Consider the following 21177-nt stretch of genomic DNA (forward strand, 5'->3'; position numbering starts at 1 on the left):
AGCAAACAGTTAATTCTTAATACAGTGTAAATGTCTTGTCAGATTCTTGCCCATTCTGCGATGCTGGAGTAACTCGTTATTCCTTTTCAGATTTAAATACAGTAGCTACAGACCATAAAGAAATTTCTTTGATCTGACTAGGGAACTATGAAATGCCCAGTTCTGCAGAGCATCTTCCTGAAACAGGAAAATTACTCGACATTTGCAAGAACAGGTCCACCTGAGAAACAAATTTTGGGACTTGGAAACTACAGCTTTGCAAGGCAGCAGGATTAGTCTAGGCACAGGAACATGGAGTCTCTTTACATTGTTGGGATTTCTATTAATTTCTGCAGTAAGCTGAACATGACTCAACACTGAGCAGCGCACATTGCATGCGCATGCTGCTCTGAAACCAGCTTTTAAAATAAGCTTTCTTTGGGGTGGGACAGTGTAGAGGGGGTAAAAATACTCTGAAGAGGGAAGGCTTTTTTCAAATCTATTGTCAGTCAAAAACAGATCAACATTGCAGGCCAAATCATAGGTTCATTTAAATGCACTGATGATGTTAAGATAATTTATTCCAGGTGAGGATTTGTTGCTTGAATTTTGAATCACTTTGATAAGACACGTCTAAGAAACAGCCCTTTACACTGTTGATGCTAGCAGCAATTCAAAGAAGGCCAAGTTTATTTTGATGCATTTGAACAAGTCATCCAACATAAGCTGGTTATAGCTCTCCAAAACTATTTCAGACAACAAACAGAACTCTTACTCTAGTCTAATCTCCTCTGGTCACAGACCACACAGTATCTGCAAGGACAGACAGCAACTGCTTTCTGAAAAGCCTGTTTTATCACTAACGTTACAGCAAAATGCAATCACTGAACTCCACCAAGCTTCCCTGGGCCTGCAGAGTGCCCAGCCAAGTGAAAACTCAGACAAAGCACAAGCCCAGTGAAAAACCTTGCAATGCCCCTTATGGATTGAAGAACAGAAAATATTTAACAGCTAAATGTTCCATGCTGCTGGTGAAACACAACAAGGGAAATAAAGTGGCTGACAGATAGGTTAACCACCAACTTTATTCTAGTTTTAGTATTGCTGGGCAGCTGTTTCTGGGAAACTATGCTAGGATGAAAAACAGGCAAGAAAACCCCTAACCGTTTGTTACCTCATCCCAAAGAACAAGAAACAAGTATTGCTGCCTTTCATCTGAATAAGTTCTACTAAAATGTAATAGCTCTTTATGTCTTCATGGAGCTCTGCTTGGCTTACCTGATCGCAATTTCAGCATGCCTGTTTATCATCATGTGAACTAGATTGCTATGATCTCAGGCCTTCTATTTGTGTGTTCATAAGTTTAAGAAACAAAAAACAGAACAGAACAAAAAAAGAAACCAGAAAAAAAGCAGCTTATTTCCTTGTTGTGGCAGGATGCATGAATTAACCAGGGTTCAAGGAAGTCTGAAGTGATTATTTCCTGCATTCTTAAAAGATGTGCATTCATCTCCCAGGATCATGCTCCCAACTTTTATATCACTGAATTCATTTATGTAAATGGCATACCTGTCTCAAGAACAGAAAAGAATAATCCAAAGCCTGAATAATGCCTCAAAAAGGATGAGTTAGCTTGCTCCAGCACAATGTAGCCTCAACTGTGATCAACAGACTGTTCCTTCAGCTTCACCAGGAGCTAAATCAGGATTTGAAAGAAGATAATACTGTCTACTGGAGGAGTACCACTGATTTGGACAACAGTCATATTGTTAACCGTGACTGAGGGAATGAGATCCCAATCTCTAACACCATTAGCAGTTTCATTTTAGTCCCTAGGCTGAGTAGTTTCATGCAGTATTGAACAAGCAGAGCTCTGGGATCTGCAACGGACTTGTATTAGTTTTCCAGACAAGGTTTAAGTTGCTGGCTTTAAACTATGAAAGCTCTTGATGATTTGGGGCTTAGTCATAATGCAGAGATTCCCCATGCTTGTTCCTTGACATGCCCCCTGAAAGTCGAAAGACACGCTGGAAACAGAGTTGCTGCATGAGAACTGTGACACAAATGCCTGCCACTGCCATTGTATGTTAACATCGCAGGTGCACTACAAATATTTTCTGTAATTTTTTTTTTTTTAAAGAAGGTGAACTGAGGAATATAAAACCATTTGATGTGTATTTTGACATATTTAGTTATATAAAAAAGAAAAAATGGAGAAAAATTGCAAAAAACATGAAAAAGTTTGTTTCTTGGTTAATAAAAATAGAAAATGAAAGATGTAAAATGCATTAATTTTGTTTTGGTTTACCATTCTCTCTTCCCATTTCTCTTCCAGTAACAAAGAAAAAGAACCAAGCAAGCGGAGTAATAAAGGAAAAACTTAAAAAAAAAAAAAAACTAACACAAACAACACCCCCCCCCCCCCCACCAAAGCCCTCCAAAAAAACCCCCTAAACCAGAATTATTACAAAATGAATAAATTCTCAAGGCAAGCATTCTACATCATTACATTTTCAGGAAATCTTGGGGGAGGAAATAACACACACTGGAAAAAATTCCTTTTCATGGACTATATGACAAAAATTACTCCGCAAGAAACCTTTTTCATGCCAACTGATTTGAGGGAGTGGGTAAGGAAGAGAGAGAAGATGCAAGTCTCATGAAATTTTACCAGTAGCTACTTAAATACATGGCCTCTAATTTTAGCATCATGGATTTCAGGTATATGATTTATTAATATCAATTAAAAAAAACAAAACAAAACAAAAAAACCCCAAAATATAAAACAAACCCCCCCAAATAAATCCTTTTCTGTAGGTAGGAAAAATACTGATGCAGATCACTAATTTTCAACAATCCTAACAAACTCTGGCTCTATGGAGTAGCTCTTTCTTTCTACCAATATCAGAAAATGTAGAAGGCTGAAGAAGAAACAAATGTTAAACCAAACCATTTAAAAATACAGTACTGTGACAAATTTTATTTCATTTTGATCAGTACTACATGCTTACTGCTTACTACACTAGGAACAGACATGCCCTTTTTGTTTGTCTGGTTTGGTTTTTTCTTTTTTTTTTTTTTTTTTTTTTTGAAACCTATATTAAATGTTGACCTAAAGCTTGCTGTGCCTTGGAAATCTGGCTAAGGAGTTAACTACATGAATTTTTATTTAAATAGATAAGCACTTAAGTTTGAAAATAAGACAAATACAAGTGAACAGGAAAATTAAATTACAAATTCAGTTCATACAAATATCTCTTATTCTATGCACTAAATCCTGTTAATTAGCTGAGATATTTTAAAAATTCTTAAAATACTTATGAAACATTATTTACAAATTATATAAATAAATCCTAGGTCACTTTTAAATTTACAAATACAACAAAAAAGTCACCTTTTTGTACTGTGTGTACTAAAAATGTTCTTGTTTATTGATCATAACCCAGTTTGCAGTATAAAATGTTTGTTCACTTACATCAAAATGGGTTCAAATAGAAGGAAGGAAGGTATTGGTTTCAAAAGAAAACAAAACAATATTAAAAATGCTTAAAATCAACGAGGCTTCTTAATGTTCTTTTCTGCACAGTTTGCAGTAACTTTTAGAAGTCCCTTCTACAGTATTTGTCTTGTGAACAGGTCATCTCAAAATAGCAGAGACATAGTTTTAGCAAAGGGAAAATATTTAGTACATTGCTCACACTTCACAAAGACCTTTTACCAGGAGGGAAAGGACAGAAAACAGAATGTCAGTGGCCAGCACAAGCCTTTACAACATTTAACTTAAAAGGCAGCATTTATAGAACTAATCACAGACTATACACATCCTGTACTGAACAGCAATCAAAAGGACTGGAAAATATACATTTAGGAAAACAAGAGACCAAAGGTTTTCCATTACGTTTGTTAAAATTAATGCTTTTCTCCTTGTCTTTTGTTTTAAAACCAGCATTGACACCACCAACAACTACAACTACCTTTAACATAATATATGCCAGGTAACTACTGTACGTGAGAAATGTACAATAAAAGGAGAGAAACCACTGAACTTCCTATGCAGACACATGAAAATATAAAGCCATACAGATTCCAAAGTGCCATGAATATCAAATTCAAGTGATGGTTTATAGCACATAGGAAAGAAACTAAGTGGAACTTGCTCTATGGGTTGCTGAGCCCTTCAGCTGTTATCTTCAGTTTCCCCTTTGGCTGCTTTGGTGAGAATTTCCATCCATTTCATCTGCAGTTCTTCATCTTCCGCACTGAAATACAGAGTTTGCTGAGACTGGCAAAGCTTAAAAACATGCTTCACTTCAAACTTCTCACCAGAACCTGGTAAGCTGACTTCATATCCAGGCAGAGGAATAGGACGTGGGCTCCGTCCATCCTAAAGAAGAAAGAACAAATTTAAAAATTCAGCAACAAAAGATATTTGAAATGGGAGGAGCAGGGGTGTACTGCATGGGGAAGAAAGATCTCCTCTCAATGGGATTAAAGAAAAGCCTGTTTCAAACAGCTTAAAACTCGCTCTGAAGTAGCAAGATATGATTGGAGATGCATCACCCTACACCCAAGACACGGTCACCAGGCACACACTCAGGCTAGGCACTACACCATGACTCTCACCGAACTGGGATGTCTCGGTGTGTGCCGCTGGCTGACATCGCCTTCGTGCTACAGCCACAGCGGGTCAGCCCTGCCCACAGAGCAAACATGCACGTACACGCTTCGATAAGCACACAAATGCAGTTCCAGAGGACACATATGTTTGGCTCCTCGTTCAGTACTACAGTGTAGAAAACAGTGAAGAGGCAGTATTGACTGCTTAACTGAAAACAATAAAAGACAATGACTTATTGGTGCTTTATTCTGCTTTTTTAGCAGATTCCCTTTAGCAGTAAGAATACAGATCCAGCAGTGGCATGGCTGGGGACCTTCATGCCATTTCATATAACTTATACATGTTGTCTTTTACAAAAAAAATCTTTGCATTAGGTACTGGCAATCAGATCCAGCTGAGAATAGTGCAGTGTAATACCTTTCAAACCTCATGGGACATTTGTAAGATTGGTTAAAAGAAGGCAAATAAACAGAGCGGGGCACTGAGACACACAAAGACAACTACCAGGGAAGAGACTTTGAAATAAAAGAGAATTTCAGATTTTAAATCAATCAGTGAATCTTCTCAGAAGGTCTTGGGTTATTTATGATGCCCTTCAGAGTTGTCATGGAAGTTGAAGCTCAGATTCCTGAACAACCTTTAAAGGCCAGATTAACGCACAGATCTATGGAGTGATACAGCTCTCTAACCATCACATCTTGAGCATCAACCAACTTCTCTACTAAGCTCTGAGGAAAGGCATACTTTGCAAGGCAGGGTGTGCCATGACCAACCAACTCATTTCAACTGATGCCAGCAAAGCATTTTCAAAGGCGGGTTCCCAAAACCACACAGGCATCAAGCATCTGTAAGAACCCGTCACCTCTTGTAGCAGCTACTTGTGTAGCAGCCTCATAACAAAATTATCAAGACATCCTACAAAGAGGTGGCAAAGTCATTCTTTTATCACCCCACAATGACTGCAGGTGACTTAGTAAATCTGGAAGGGGACCACAGCTCTGAGCAGAATGGCAAAAAAGTCTACTTTTCTAACAGACTAAAGTAATTCAATTTTCAGAACTGCTCACATAAATGTAAACACAAACATTAACTAAAGGAGCAAAAAATACACAGTCAAAAATGTGTCTAGACATTTTATTAAATCAGTACAGGCTTCCTGATTTATTAATCTACTTGCTATTGTTATGCAAAAATGCCACAGTTTGTCTGCTTGAAGACCAAACACTACTCAAGGAGATTTATGGCAGCTTTAGGTCAAACACTAATGAATGCAGTTCCTATTTGAGTGTGTTTGTCTTAAAAGCAGCACACAACTTCTAGACCCTGATACCACAGCTGCATCAGTATGAGCAGGGAGGTCTTGCACATGCAGAAGTTTGAACTGGCATGTACAGAGTAGCTCTAACCCTGCATACGTGGCAGTGCTAAAGCAAGCAAATATGGGACAGATGAACACAAAATGCACAACAGCACATGCAAGCTCATCCATGCCTGCTTCGCTGATCTTGTTTAAGAAAAATACATACTCAAACTTGTCACATGTACAACTGGAGGTTCCCCATGACAATGAAAAATTGTATCATTTGCAGCCAAGAAGTGCAGCATAAAAGCAAACTGATGTTTGAATTGTACATGTTACACCTACCCAGCATGTGCAGACACAGGCAAATTAAGCAGACTGCCTTTGGTCTTGCTTCCTCCCTTTTCTTAATATGGTGCCTTTGCCACTTTCTCTGTACCTGCCTGATCCAAAAGGAAGGGATTTAAATTATCTCTGAAAAGCTGCACTACTGACAGATAAAGGTGAAGCACTCAGCCTCGAGTCGTACCACACAACCAAACCAGATCTCTCTGCAGCACCATGAGCACCTCTGTATTTCCTCTGCCACTAAGCCCTTCTGCTCCTACCTGGAGTCCAGCAAATCCAGGGGCTATTCTGCACCCATGAGGAATTCAGGCCCTACACCGAGCACGTAAGTAGGATTTACAGGACTTACAGAGAGATAAATTTCATATTTCGTTTTTAAGAGCTAACTGGATTTGGCTGGTTGAATTGTCCTTTTTAAAAAATATTTCTGTATTCAAGATACTAGGGTTGCATGATATCAGTATTTCATCAAAGCAAACTACGCAGTGCTGAGAAGAGCTTTGCTTTAGGGTTGATTTCAGTCATTTTCCTGAGATAGTGAGTGATACACAGAAATCTACTGGATGTGTAATATTGTCAGTAATCACAAGCATTGTGCACTCATTCTGACTCCAAGCAGCATAATACTAATGGGTTATTTATCTAGGTAATTACAGCAGTATTTATTTATTTCTTTATTACATCCATTACAACACCCAGGGTTTAAGGTTTGGGAAAGATAGCTCAATTCCACCATACAGGCACTTCTATTTCATACACCCCTCCATACAGACATCCCTCTTGCACTGCACATCTCTTCAGAACATATAAAGGTCTCTCGCACAAATACACAGAACAACAGTTACCCACTGACAGACCACTATCACTTTCTCCTACTACTTCTGAGTAGGCTTAAAAAATCCCTGTTTTTTCCACCCAAGTTCCACTCTCTACCAATTTATGATCTAATCCCAACCTTGCACAAATCACTGAGGCACTCCTGTGGCACAACGGCATGCCAAGATGCAAAGCTCTGCAGGACCATGAAAAAGGAAAGGCAGAGTTTCATGCAGGGCCAATTAAAGATTCACCTAAACAGGGTCAACAGACAAGTCACAAAAATACTTCTCTAAAACCCTGAGCTCAACTTCAAACTCACCTACTCCATTATTTTCTAGGAGTAAATAACATTTACATGACGATTAAAAGATTTTTCTTCCGAATTTATGAAGCAAAATTTTATCTTGGATCAAACCTGGTAATTATTATATACACTAGCTCTCATTATACTAGATTTACCCCCCGTACTTCTCCAAAATTCATTACTTCTCTAGCTGGGTGGGACTCCTTAACTCTGCATTTCTCAGTCAGGTGTAAGTTAATGTCAGAACTGTGGAAGTAGCTGCACATTTTACAAGGCCAACAGGGGCCAAAGCTCCAGGTGAAACCCTTGGTAAGACAGACAAATTTCTATAAAACTGCTGATCCTTAAGCTTGAGGTGTTCTTTGCTTATAAGCAAACTCTTATAATTCCACACAGATAAACATGACAAACAGCTGCACAAATTCTGTCTCAGTTTGAGGACAGATAAAATTGGTATGATTTCCATACCTAAATAAGGTGTGAATTTTGTCATCACACATAAGGCCTATGCAAGACTTAAACCGTGAACACTCAGGGGATTTATTTGTTCTCCTGGAACAACCAGCTAAAGCAAAAGTAATATTTCCATCTGCACTGGCATCCCTCCTTTGGTGGGAGGGCCGGGGTGGAGAGGACAAAAGCTCTGTAGGGCTTTTACTGTATTAGAAGCTCCAGATTCAGCTTGGCTTACTTCTTCCCAAGAGGCAGCTATTCTTTCTGTTCTTTTTAAAAATAATCCTCCAACTTTCAAACTCCTACAGTCATGCTTCACTTGGTCTGTGTTTCAAGATTATATCATTGTTGGAAATATTATTCCCAAAAGGCACCTTTTTTTTTTAGGTACTGAAATGCTTCTTTGCAGGACTAAAGAGGTTTGTGAGGTGCATTGAAGCGGTTGTACAAAACAGAACAATGCCTGGGAAAATAACATTCAAGCACATGAGTGGTTCCAGACTGATTCCACTCAGGCACCAGGAAAGAAGTTCTGGAAGAGATTTTTCTCAGAAGTCTAGTGTATACTATGTAAACTAGACTAGCAAGAATGTTGGGTTAATATCAAGAAATGGGATTCGCTTCATAATATTTTTCTTCAGTTGGATGCAAATTGAAGGAAGTATACAAGTGGGAATGATAGGCCCTTGAAGAAAGGATTAAATTTTGTTGTTTATAGTCTTAGCCTGCAACTGGTGATTCCTGATTGTAAATCTTTGGCTTGGTTATTGAATGTAAGATAGATCGAAGAATTTAGACCTTTCTCCTTCTATTCCCAGTCTCCTTCCCCAAGCTTGCCTGTGTGAGACACTCCAGCTTGGTTTGTAACAGGATATAGAGCTTCCACTGGTCCTTCGCGGCAGACAGCTTTCACTCAGTTGAAAAGTTGTGCAGCAAAGACTGTCTCTTTTTTTAACTCTCCCCAGACTCTGCGATCTAAAGACTGGGTTTGTTGCATTTGTTTTGGTGTTTTGCCTGAGGCCATTTGCTTTTTCAGCTCAGAATTATAGTCATGCATCTCCTATTGACTAGGAGTGAAGCCAGGCAGCTCGCTGCCCATAGGATGAATTGGAAGTTTAACTAGTGTGGTGTCTGAATGCCAGACAAAGCCAAGTGGGCTGTGTCTGGAGCTCCAAATTCAAGCTTCCAGACTCTTGGGCTCTACGCTTAAAACATTACACACACTTGTTTAAAATCAGAGGTGTTCTTGCTGACAATCAGCAAAACAAACAGACTTCTAAAGACAACGTGTACTTCTTGTTGAACATTTGCTATGGGGTAAGCTTTACTTTGAATAGCTTTATCAGGTCATGGGCAATACTTAGTTCGCAGACTGTCCTAGCCACAGCCATACAAACCGATGCTAATAAAAAGCAAACCCTTCATACCACTACAGTTCCAGGAATAGGCTGAATTTGGACCCATTTCTTCTTCCATTTCACCCAGGAGATAAAACAAAGCTGTATATAAATGTGTCAAACTCCAAATACAAAATTGGATGTGAGGGTTCTCATTTCAACACTGTCATTCTTTATCTGCAGCACTAAGGAAGCATGACTGATATTTCTATTTTATATATTCTATCTTGGATATAGATAATATCTATCACTTAATTTTCATCAGACATGAATGCTGGTTAGCTTCAACAGCCCACTTAAAAAAAAAAATGCTTACCACAGTAATTATTTCAAGTAAAGATAAAATCACATGATGTTATGACAAGGAGCTTTACTGAACACAGTCCATTTTTCAGGCTGAAGAACGTCTACATTTCCACAAATTCCTCCACCCTCTCAACCCCAAACTTGGTTTTAAAAAAAAAAGAAAATCTTGAACTAGCAATTGCAATACTCAGACTGCTTTGCAGCTCTATACATTTTACAGGAAAGTGCTTTCCCTAATGACAGGGTAATAAAACCTTTGAATATACTTGTTTGAAATCTCAAAAAAAAACACCCAAAACCCAAATTATCCTTGTTTTATCCTTTTTTTTTTTAAAATGGAAAAGAAAAGGTGTGAGCTTAAATATTTACTCACAACCATATCAGCAGTAACTGCAGATAACAGGGAAATCTCAAATCTCCAAGGCTTTGCACTGTATTCAGAATACCAAGTTCATTTTTGTTGTTGAAACCAAGCCAAATCATTTGACCTATTTTTCAGCTTAAGATATTTAAACTTATGCCTTTTTTTTTTTTTTTTTTTGCTGTGTGTTAACCCTCATGAGTGTCTTTTTACCTGGCTACTTCCTTGCAGATACAGAACAAGAGGTTCAGTCTTGGGGATGGTCACCCACATTTTGTACCAAGTCTTCCCTTTTTCAAGGAACTGGAGGTAGCTGTTGAAGAGGCTGTTTTCAGCTGCTAAAATGCTTTGCTTCTGGATGAAGGGGAAAGAAGAAAAAAAAAAATCTCTTTCCAGTGATACTTACATGGGCAAAATACTTAAGTATTATTATTATCTTAATATTCAGTTTAAGTTGTCCAGAGTCAAATAATACTGTAGGGCAAACGCTGGATAGCCCAAAACTGAACAAAACTTTAATCATTATTATATACCGTAAAGAAATAGCACAATTCCATGTAATAGAGGCAGATGCTGAACTACTGCTCCCAGCAGACATGAAGTTAAATTCCACCTCCACCAAGTAAATTGAGAATGGTAATTAAGATGATGTAGCTAGTTTCTTGCTTAGCAAAGTAGGCTGGGAGATGATTTCAAATTAATGGAAAAGGTGTATTAACAGACACTCTTGTGTATGGATGCAGAGAGATGTGAGCTAAATCAGAAAGCACTAGGGCAAAAAGAAGACTGAAACAAATTTTTTGTCTTCTGATAGAAAACAAAGAAAAACAAAGTTCGTGTTCACATCAGACTTTGCACAGAAGTTTCCTGGGGATTTCTGGCATCTGCTATTAACATTTGTAAAGTGGCAATCTCCTTAGCTGCTATTAAGCTTAAGAAAGTCTAATGTAAATAGGAGGGAAAGAAAAAGACCAGCTCTGATCTTTCTTTTATACAGATACTTCCTTGCATTTTACCTGATCCTTTGAAGACTGAGCAGAAGGCTAGAAGCCTGAGCATATGAGGGAAACATTATTCTTTTCTTTGGGTTTTTACAACTTTCTGCTGTAATCTTTCTAAAGTAAAGCCATAGGTCACATTTCACTGGTCTGCTTTCTGGCTTTTCAGATTAATAAAGCTCTTGGCTGGGTAGGTGTAGGTTTTCACTTTACTGGTGAACAGCTCTGATGAAAGAGTTAGAAAATTTATCATGAGATACCACAAACTTTACTGATGCATATTAAGTGCTCATGATCTGTAAGCATAGCTGCAGTGTGTATCTCAAGTTTTTGATGGTATTAAGCCTCAGATCCCGAATCTTCTCCACACTCTGCAGACATAGTAATTCAGGGAAGGGCAGAGTGCATTTTTAGTTTTATCCTGCTTTGTATTTCTGAGACACTGGACGTGTTTGCATACAAAGCTGACAAAGCGCCTGAGCAGCAGAGTTCACTCTGGGACACTGTGCTGGTGTAATTTTACCTGTGTAGATATATTTAGTAGCCTGGAAATATATATGACATGCTGGGAAGCAGCGCAGGGCAGGATCTAAGAGAGCTATTTGAGGAAGCACTTATTACAGAAGCTCTGGATATGCACTGGCAGGTTTATGTTTCTTGCTCAGAGTCTAGCTCTTTTCCACATAGGCTGGTTCTGATAAGGTGTATAACAAGGCTGGGAGGCAGTCTGATGGCTCTGACAAGTGGCTTCCAGAAAGATGTTTTTCAAGGTAAGATGTTTTTCAGTATAGGCTGCAACTGTTCCACAATTTTCCATGCAATGCTCAAAGCAGGATGGTGTAGGTCAGCATTATCAGGGGGAAAGATAATTTGCAATTAAGTTAAGTTCTCAGTGTGTAAGTGGCTCTTTCACGAATCTGATGTCCCTGTAGGTCCACTTTCAATTGAGATGAATGTCCTCTTTTACACATGCAGTGACTTCTGGCTGTATTTCACAGGTAAAATAAATAAAAACCTTTTCTTCAAGGTGGCCCATGAATAGCATGGCATGTAATGGTACTCACAGCTCTGCCTGTAGTCTAAAAAAAACCATTGGTAAGAGAAGGTTCAGTTATTGTGAGTGAGGACAAAACAAGTCAGTTTGCCAAAACGTTTCTTGTTCTTGTAAAAAATAAGGGTAGGATGTGCTGCCATCATGGTATAAAGCTTGGTGACATCTGTGGCAACTGTGATGCAGTAGTTTACAAAGTATAATTTGTGGAAGTCATGTCTTGGAGAAAAGAGTCTGCTATATAGCAGGTTTGAGAAAGTTTCAGTGAATAGGCTTTCAGAAGGATGCCATGCTTGTGCACATTCAGTACAAGTTATAGGCCAGAGGGTTAAGTATCACAGTGTGGGAAAAAAGACAACCAAACAATTTAATTTGTTTTAAATAAATACTTTTTTTTTTTTTTTAAAAAAAAGGAGACACTCACAAGGGCAGCTAGCACACAAAAAGTTTCTTAGCTAAATACTGTACCTCTGCAGCTAGTCTTTTCTTTTGTTCTCCAACTGCTTCCACTCCAGGGCTGCATGGGCTTGCTGGTAACTGCAGAAAACATTCTTTACACACTCGATTATGACGACTATTATCTGCAAGTGGTTTAAACTCAGAGCATTTTGCGCAGATTACCTGTATCAGAAAGATGGTGCTTTATTAGCCATCATAAAAATGTGACCTATCTCCTAAGAAAGTGACTTGCAGAACAGTTGCTAGTAAAGTAAAATCCTGAAAACTAATGTAAGTGTTAAGATAAAATGACCAATTTAATATTTACTTCATTTACCTCCATTAATTAACATTTTTGTGATCCCACGCTGTATAGCAATATACCTAATTAAAGAAAACATATGACTTTTGGGAAATATTTTATGAATAACATCATGCAAGTTTACTTTTCTTATAAGTCTTTATGAGTCAAAATAGGCTTGGGTTGACAAAGCAATTAGTGCTTTTTGGTGCCAATCATAAAATGGTCTAGGAAGAACTGATTTTCAGAGTAAAGGTGGCTGACACTTACTCATCAGTTAGGCAGTTCAGTCCGATAGAACTGAGGAAACCAAAAATCACTGATCATTTTAAGAACGTAGTCCAACATATTATCCATTAAAAACTGTCTGATGCCAAATTAACAACTTTTGATTCCCTTTCCTCAGCTGCCAAGGGCACACAATGATGTATCAGTCCCATGAAACCAGCGCTTGTGAAGAGTGATGGATCTGCAGCTCTGGAAACCGTTTTCATGCTTAAAATCCGACTCCACCATTTGCTGTTGCACAGCTGCTTCAGGGAAAGAAGCTGGCCCGTGGGGTGCAAGGCAGGAGCAGTCAGTCTGACTCAACAGCCATGCTGAATTTACAGTACAATAATACACCGCAAATGCCCCTCAATACAAGTATATGTTATTATACACTTCACTGAAAATTGTTAATTACTCTGTGACACTAACTGGCCAAATTCAGCAAGTGTTAAGTGAAGCACCATTCTGCCACGTTATGTAAAAAAGGCAAGCTATCATTTTTAGAAACATGACAGTCTTTCCTTGAGATGCATTAACTTCTTTAATTTGAATGCTATTGCCACATCACAAAACATTGCATAACCAACAACTGTTTAACAATAAATTATTAATGATGCGTTGTGGTTTGACAATTACTAAAACCATGAACAGAAGAGTTTACACTTCTGGAGGTTTAAAATGTTCCATTGCAAAGCTCAGTATTATTCAGGAAATGAAATAATAGATTTCCCCCATGGACAGAGAGAGAACAAGAATTAGTAAGGAGCTTTGCAATGGAACATTTTAAACCTCCAGAAATGTATTTCATGATTTTAGTAATTATTAATAAAAACAAACCCAGAAGGTTGAAAATACCAACTCCAGTGCAAAAGTGTCTCCTCCACAGTAATTTTATTTCAAATGCTGAGACTGAGGTTTCTTTAAACATCTCAACTATTCATTTAGCTCTCTCTTCAGCTGAAAATTTATCTCCACTTCAAATGAATACTATTATTTAAATAACATTATTCTGTACTAGTTATACCAGAAACACTGAACTGTGAAACTCAAGTCACAGAAGGCAGGTTTCATGTCATTACAGAAATCAATCTCATCTTGGCTATAGTTGTGATTTTCACAAAAAAATCTGAGAATTAAGGTGTCAGTGAATGGCACTGGGGAAGGGTGGTTAAGTGCCTTCAGTATCCTGGTCTTGAAGCTCAAGGACTGATTTTTTTTTTTGACTTTTCAAGCAGAAGGAAACCACTTCGACTCAAGAAATTCTTGACAACTCTGATAAAGTGAAAGAACCACCCATCCGTCTTTAATACTATGTGTTCAGCTGCTCATCCTAGAAAGAGCTGCTATGTGAAGTAAGGCTGTCAGAAGGCCATTTTGTTTCTGCAAATAAAATATAGGGGACAACTCCCTCCTCAGACACATGCATATGGCCAGGGAAGGCACCACCTTTCTTTTTATCCACTGAGGCACTGTATTTGCCTTAAACCAGCACAGACTAGGCCCTTTGTACCAGAGTTTTGCTCTTTTTCACCTGATTCCCAGAGAGTAAAGCAAGTTGAAAGATTGGCTTTATCAATGACCTCTGATGATCCAGAACATCTTTTAGTTCCTGCACTGAAAAAATAAAAAATTCTCTTCGATGGTCTGCGCAGAAGAAACTAAAAAGCTCAGTGCATTCTGATACTTACTGCCCCACACTGCTTACAGTGGTGCCGCCTTTTAGTGATGGAGTTAAAGCTTTCACTGCAGCTCTTGCAAGCCTGTTTCTCCTTGTCTCGCTTGGATTTGGAAGACTTCCTACAGGAATCACTCTGAAATAAAAAGTACAATTATGTGATTTTTTTTTTTTAATTAAAAAAAAAAAAGATCAAAAGATTGCAAAAACAATTCATAGAGTTCTCCTACGGACAAAGATCCTCTTTGGGTTTCACACCATTTTAGAAAACAATTCAGCTTAATTCTGCTGATGGCTTACGGTTGGACAGCTGGCTCAGCCATCGGGTGTTTCTGGTGTGGCATTATGTGATCTCAGATTGATAAAGCAAATTCCTCAACTCCCTCTCTGCCCACTTGTCCTTTACTGCCACTGAGCGACCACATCTCACCGTCTGTTGGTAAAGAGGAAGAGGAGCTGGCAATGTGGGCTTCTCAAGAAGAGCTTTCCTTCTGGCACTCACCTCTTCCTCCCTGCTGCAACGTGACTTGGTTAAGGTAAATGTTGAATTTGTGAGTGTGTTGTAAACTCTTCTGTTCATGGAGAAAAGATGTAAAGGTTTTGGGAAAAATTGTTTGACTGAAGATGTGAAAGGTGCTGGCAGTGGTTTTTGCACCACCCAACTTCAAATGCTTAATTTAGATGTTTCCTCAGGCTCCCTCCCAGCCCATGATGAAACATAGAGCTCCTTGGGAAGACAGGAATACCTACACCAGGGACTTGCTCTCAATTGCTCTTGGCAGGAGATACTTTCTATCAGCTGTACAGACAGCCAAGTAAGTTTAGACCCTTAAGCTAAGCACTTAAGCTGGTGTATAAAGTCACTTGGTATGATTAAACCCAATCGTACAATTTTCTGATAAACTGAAGACCATTAACATGACAGTGTGCAGCTCACAAAAATACAGCTTCACATAAAACTTCAAGTAGATGCCCTGTTTTCTTTTTTTAAATAAATAAATACTATTCTCCCTTCCTTGTCAGGATGGCTACGTGTAAGGGAACAGCAGCTCCCTGGGGGTAAGCCTGGGGCACCCTGAGCCAGGTAGCATCTCCATGGAGATCCAAGCCAGAAGAACGTGACTGTATCATGTTCCTATGGCACAGCTCTTTCATGAGAACAAGTTTGGTAACTCTCTTCATTTTCATTTGCTTGACACAATCATTTAACAAACTACTGGGAAAAGAAACATTTCCTCTAAATCAAAAGAGCAGAGGTACTGTAGGTTACACAGATTCTGGACTACTTGACAACTCCCCCTTAAACCATACACGCATACTAAGTCACAACTTAAGTCCTCTTGAGAGATAACAATTGGCTCAACAGATTTCCCCTTCTTCAAAGCCTGTATTTAACACAAGGATGTGGGCATGTGGGGGTGGGAGGAAAGGCAGCAGCAAATACAATTATCAGAGGCTGCCCATGGATCACCAGGCAAGTGCCACCAGCGCTAAGGAAATCCTGCCATTCACCCTAAGATCTCAACTTAGTGGTTACGACTAACCTGCAGAAGTCACCAATACAGGTTTTCAGGCTAATCAGAAAAAGAAAAAAATCTAATTTTATAAGCTAACACCCCTCTCCCGTCTTTCAGCCTCCTTGAGTCTCTGGCCTGCCATTCCCTGGTTACAGAGGAAAGCATACTGTCTTTCAGCAGAGCTATTGAAACCACCCTGGCTTGTAATGGAGTTACACAACAAAACCACAACTAATTACTTCTAATTGGATTGGGTCTTTTAATTTTTATTATCATTTCTATAGCTACAACTGCAATATTTCAAACTTGTATACAAGTACATAGGATGTTTTGCAACTCAGCTTGGTGAAGCAGTCATACGAATTTGTTTATTCAGGAAAATCATTATATTCTCATATACACACATATTAATTGCTTGGTGAAACAGAGTACCTAGTAAATCCAAGTCCTCCCACACACATGAGCATGGTATTTCACTTTTCTTGGGAAGAACCAGATATAACCAGTATGACATTGAATTATACCAACAAAACAATGCCTTGGATGAATCACTGGCAAAAATGTTCCTTTCAGACTCTATTAGACCCCTCCAAGTAAAGCATATAATTAAGGCAATTTGAAAAACTTTTACCAATCAGTAGCAATCTACAGAGTTGCTTTTTCATTTGTACCATATAGATAGGCTAAAGTCAGACATTTCTCACTCTGATTTTGATGACAATGCTATTTAATGTTTTAGAAGACTGATTTTCCTTCCACTGGCTAGGAATGGATTCCTTTTAAGTTCTTAGATCAGAGCATTTCCTCACTGGTCACCTTATTTTTCCTCCTCTTAATAGTTAAAATTTGCATATAGCATAACAAGCTTTTTATTTTTATGTTAACCACAATTTCACTAGTGTTACTGTAATGGCAAGAGCATAAATGATGGCACCGTTTAGCCTTGTGAGCTGTGACTGGAAGATAAACTTGACAAATGTTAAACAAAACCAGTTTTTGGCTTTCAATCAAAACCTACATGTGCCTGCATAGGAAAAATGCTGAAGTTCCTCTAACATGAATTGAATGGACTGTTTCATGTGGAAATTGGTTAATTCGAGCTGTACTTCAATAGGGATATCCATCATCACCTACGTGCATGTTTCTGTAACACCGATAAGACTCAAGTTGAATACTTCCTTTAATGGATTTCGTACTTTACTTCCTCAATGTGAAACAGCCTGGACAGTGTTTGCTTGCTTTCAGGAACACAACTCATACATTTGACAAAGGAAAGAAAACAGAAAGATTTGGGCAAGATTTGTTATGACAGTTACACATGAGCTTTTATTTTAGACTATTATATGTATTTTAGACCATTATATTTTAACTTGCGCTGTATCATACAACAAGCATTTAATACTAATTTCACTCATAAAAAAGGCCCTGTATAAAGAGATCTTTAAGTATTTGATCAATACCAGCAATGTTTCATATTTCTCAACATTACGAGAATACAGTAAGAACACAAGAGTTTGACGCATTGCTATTGCAGCTGTAGAAAAGATAATAAAAATGAAAATGTATTTTCTTTACAATTTGGCAAATTCCAATGAGCAATTATAGAACAAAGACTTATTAAATATAATCTTATTTAACTGCTGACACTGGGAAAGAAATAAGAAGTCCTTTGCTTTCCATCCATGTGAAAACCATGAGACTTTGCTGCATGGGCAGTCCCCCTAACCCACCTGGCGATAGCTCAGGAGGTTGACCTTGCCACATACTCTCAAGTATACACCACCTAAAGAGAGAAGTTTTTGTAGAAAACAAGGATGTGCATTGTAATTCACAAACCTTGTTCATTAAAGATAAATTTAACAGTCACTTTGCAACTGTGTCCTTTATTACAAGATGTATGTTAAGAGGGAAGCTAATACAGAGCTGCTCTAGCTTCAACTGGAATATCTTAATACTAATGCACTTGAATAACTCTCATATTTCTCATCTTTCTTGGTGTACTCAGCTCTGTTTTGAAGCTGGTGAGCCTTACAGGAAAAAACACTTGCAAAAAATCTGTTCAGAGCCAGGATCTACAATGAATTCTTTCAGACTGGGCTGTTTTGACCACTAATTTGCTTTTACTCTACCACTGCATATAACTGTCTAAATCTGACAGTTTCCTCCAACTTTAAAATCTTGGTGGAAAAAAAGTGCATAGCCCAGCAAGATGCGCAACTCATGCCTAGAGCTAAGTGACTCCAAGGTGAAGGCCTGTGGCTGGCCTGCTTAGAAAGCAGACATCACATCATTAGTGAACCACTGGAGCCTCCATTTGCTTCTGAAAAACTGGTAGGGAAGAAACTGAAGAGCTGGTAGGGACAGCAAGAAAACAGGAGACTTGCTATGTTATTGATTACTTGCCATATCTTTCATTTGGTCTGGGCCAGTAGGTAGAAATTAAGCCTCAATGATGTAGATGCAATATGTGCACAGTCTGATGAGACTCTTATATGGGCAGATGCATGAGAAAGAAAGGGGCTTCAAATCTTTGTCTTCTCATTATGTTTTACACAGTTGCATATTTTCCATTTACAAATGACGTATTTAGAGACACCTGCAGTGGGACAGAACATCAGCAGGTGCTTCTGGAAATGCTGAATATATGTGAGAAATTAATTTAAATTACATAATATGTTTTGTACTTTGTAATGCAGCAAAACTGTTTAGTTTGTTTCTCTATATGCCTGTCCTGGATTTCAGTGAGTGGCAGGGTTTTTGGGTAGCAGGGGAGGGGGCTATAGGTGTGGCCCCTGTGAGAAGCTTATTGAAGCTCCCCCACCTCCAAGTCATACCCACCTCTGCACCAAGGCCAGGGCAATCAGCTGCGCCTCTGTGGTAACGTATTTATGACAGGACCTGGGAGGAGGAGTTGGACTTGTGAGGAGGAATTACAAATCTATGTGAACACCAAAATCAGTGGAGGAACAGAAGAGGAAAGGGGTGGGAGCTGTGCTGGAACAGAGACCCCCCCCTGTATCCTGTGGTGAGACAGCAGGGCAGCTCCCTCTGCCACCCATGGAGGTCTATGGTAGAGCAGACTCTGATATAGGGCCTGTGGGGGGCCCCACATGGACATTTAAGGTGGCTGTGCCTGAAGGCAGCTGGATCTTGTGGGAAGAAGCAGCACCCACTGTTGTAGTTCAGCACTGGGAGGATTGCAGCATGTGGGGGAGTCCCACGCCAGAGCAGCTCGGGAAGGGCTGCAGCCGTGGGAGGGATTCTAGTTGGAGAAAGTTGGTGTCCCACGCCGGAGCAGTGTGGGGAACGCTGCGGCCCGTGGGAGGGACTCATGTTGGAGAAAGTTTGTGGAGGACTGTCTGCTGTGAGAGGGGAGCATGCTGGAGCAGGGTAAGGAAGTTCCAGAAGTCCCCCTCCACCTCAAGATGGAAGAAGCAGCAGCACTGACTGCAACCCCATTCCCTGCCCCTGCGCCACTGGGGGAGGAGGTAGAGATATCGGGAGCAGAGCTGAGCCCGGGAAGAAGGGAGGGATGTGGGGAAGGTGTTCTCAAGATGTTGTAATGCTTCTCACCATCCTACTCTGTCTGTTGAGTGTTGTTGCTAATGTCTGTATTAAATTGATTTTTTTTCTTCCCCTAACAAGTCTGTCTTTTGCCTGTGACTGTAACTGGGTGATTCAAACTTCCCTATCCTATCTCAAATCCCAAGACTTGGCTTAATTCCTCCTTCTCAGCTCTGGAGAGGAAGGTGGAAGTGAGTGGCTACGTGGTACTCAGTTGCCCTCTGAGCTCAAACCACCAAGCCTTTTACCTTATTTTCTCCTTCCCAGTGCTGGGGGAGTGGTGGGGGAGTGGCTGTGTGATGCTCAGTGGTCCTCTGAGCTGAAACCATGATAATGCCAATGTCATACATGCAAGGTTACATACAAGACAATCTTCCACTGAATTGTACTTTCCTTGTGCACGCAAAAGGCTGAGCATAAACTGTGCTAGCAATGCAGTAGTTACCACAATGCTGCCCAGCAAGCAGACTGTACTTCCTGCAGCACGTTTCCACTGCCTGGTTATGCCAAGATGCAACACGGAAGAAAACCCCAGCAGTCTCTTCAGCAGACTCAGCAGAACCACAGGAAGGAGTTTGCTGACCACCACTACCACCAAGTGGTTTGCATGTGGAAGCTCTTAAGCATGGAAAGTACTTGCTCACTCACTCACTGAGATGTTTCTAATGGGTTGTCATAATTAAAAATTAATATGTTCTAAAGCTGCAACTAACATCTGAATTCATTGCTCATGCTGATGTTATCCATTTGCTACATACAGCAGAATGACATCTCTGAATCAATAATACACAATTTTGGATACTTTTAGTTTTGTGATGTTGATAACTCTGTTTTTATTTCTAGCTCAGGAATTAAATTTTTATTTAAATTCACAACTTAAGGAAAATTACTTAATGTGTCAAGATACACTGTGCAAATCACTGACAATTATTTACAATCAACTACAAAGATATACATTTTCCGTTATTTAATTACAACTGAAACTTGCATTTCCCCAAGAATCTTAAGACGAACAGAAATTTTTATGTGTGCTTTTAAATACTTTATAAAGCATCTCTTTCATTAAGAAGGTAGCTCACTATAGCATCTGTAACTCAAGGAACAGGGGGACTAACTGCAAAACTGACTACAAATAAATAAAAAATTGCTTAGGGAAAATATGAAGTGTGAACAAACAATAAAGAGCAAGGAGTACACTAATTACAAATACTTATTTTTAATAGGCTCTTGTTTGTGCTGGTCAGGCTGCTGGCTTGTTTAACAGCTTCTCATTGATACTCTGTAAACTACCATCAGGTTACAAGCTTGGCCAGAGGTCTGGAAGAGCCTACTAAGTGGCTCCTTTGTTACTAAAAAGCACATGCTAATACATAATATCCTATAGTATTTCTCAGCAGATAAGGGGTTTCTTTGGTTGTTGTTTCTTCCTGCTGGGGCTTTTTTCAGTAAACTCAGCTGACCCTAAGGCATTTCCTGAA

The 21177-nt window shown here is 39.2% G+C and overlaps 1 protein-coding gene across 1 annotated transcript in view; it reads right to left on the reverse strand.

The window, feature by feature from the left end:
• Positions 1-2939: 2939 nt before the first annotated feature.
• FGD3 (FYVE, RhoGEF and PH domain containing 3) overlaps positions 2940-21177 on the reverse strand; it is a 114898-nt gene continuing 96660 nt past the window's right edge. The window contains 5 exon segments of the mRNA XM_042807033.1: positions 2940-4164; positions 4166-4363; positions 10099-10239; positions 12403-12555; positions 14632-14754. Of these exon segments, the coding sequence (XP_042662967.1) occupies positions 4138-4164; positions 4166-4363; positions 10099-10239; positions 12403-12555; positions 14632-14754 (642 nt within the window). The 3' untranslated portion in view covers positions 2940-4137.

The sequence above is a fragment of the Tyto alba genome, unplaced genomic scaffold (genome assembly GCF_018691265.1).
Source record: "Tyto alba isolate M040663 unplaced genomic scaffold, T.alba_DEE_v4.0 Super-Scaffold_49, whole genome shotgun sequence".
In the NCBI taxonomy this organism is placed as follows: domain Eukaryota; kingdom Metazoa; phylum Chordata; class Aves; order Strigiformes; family Tytonidae; genus Tyto; species Tyto alba.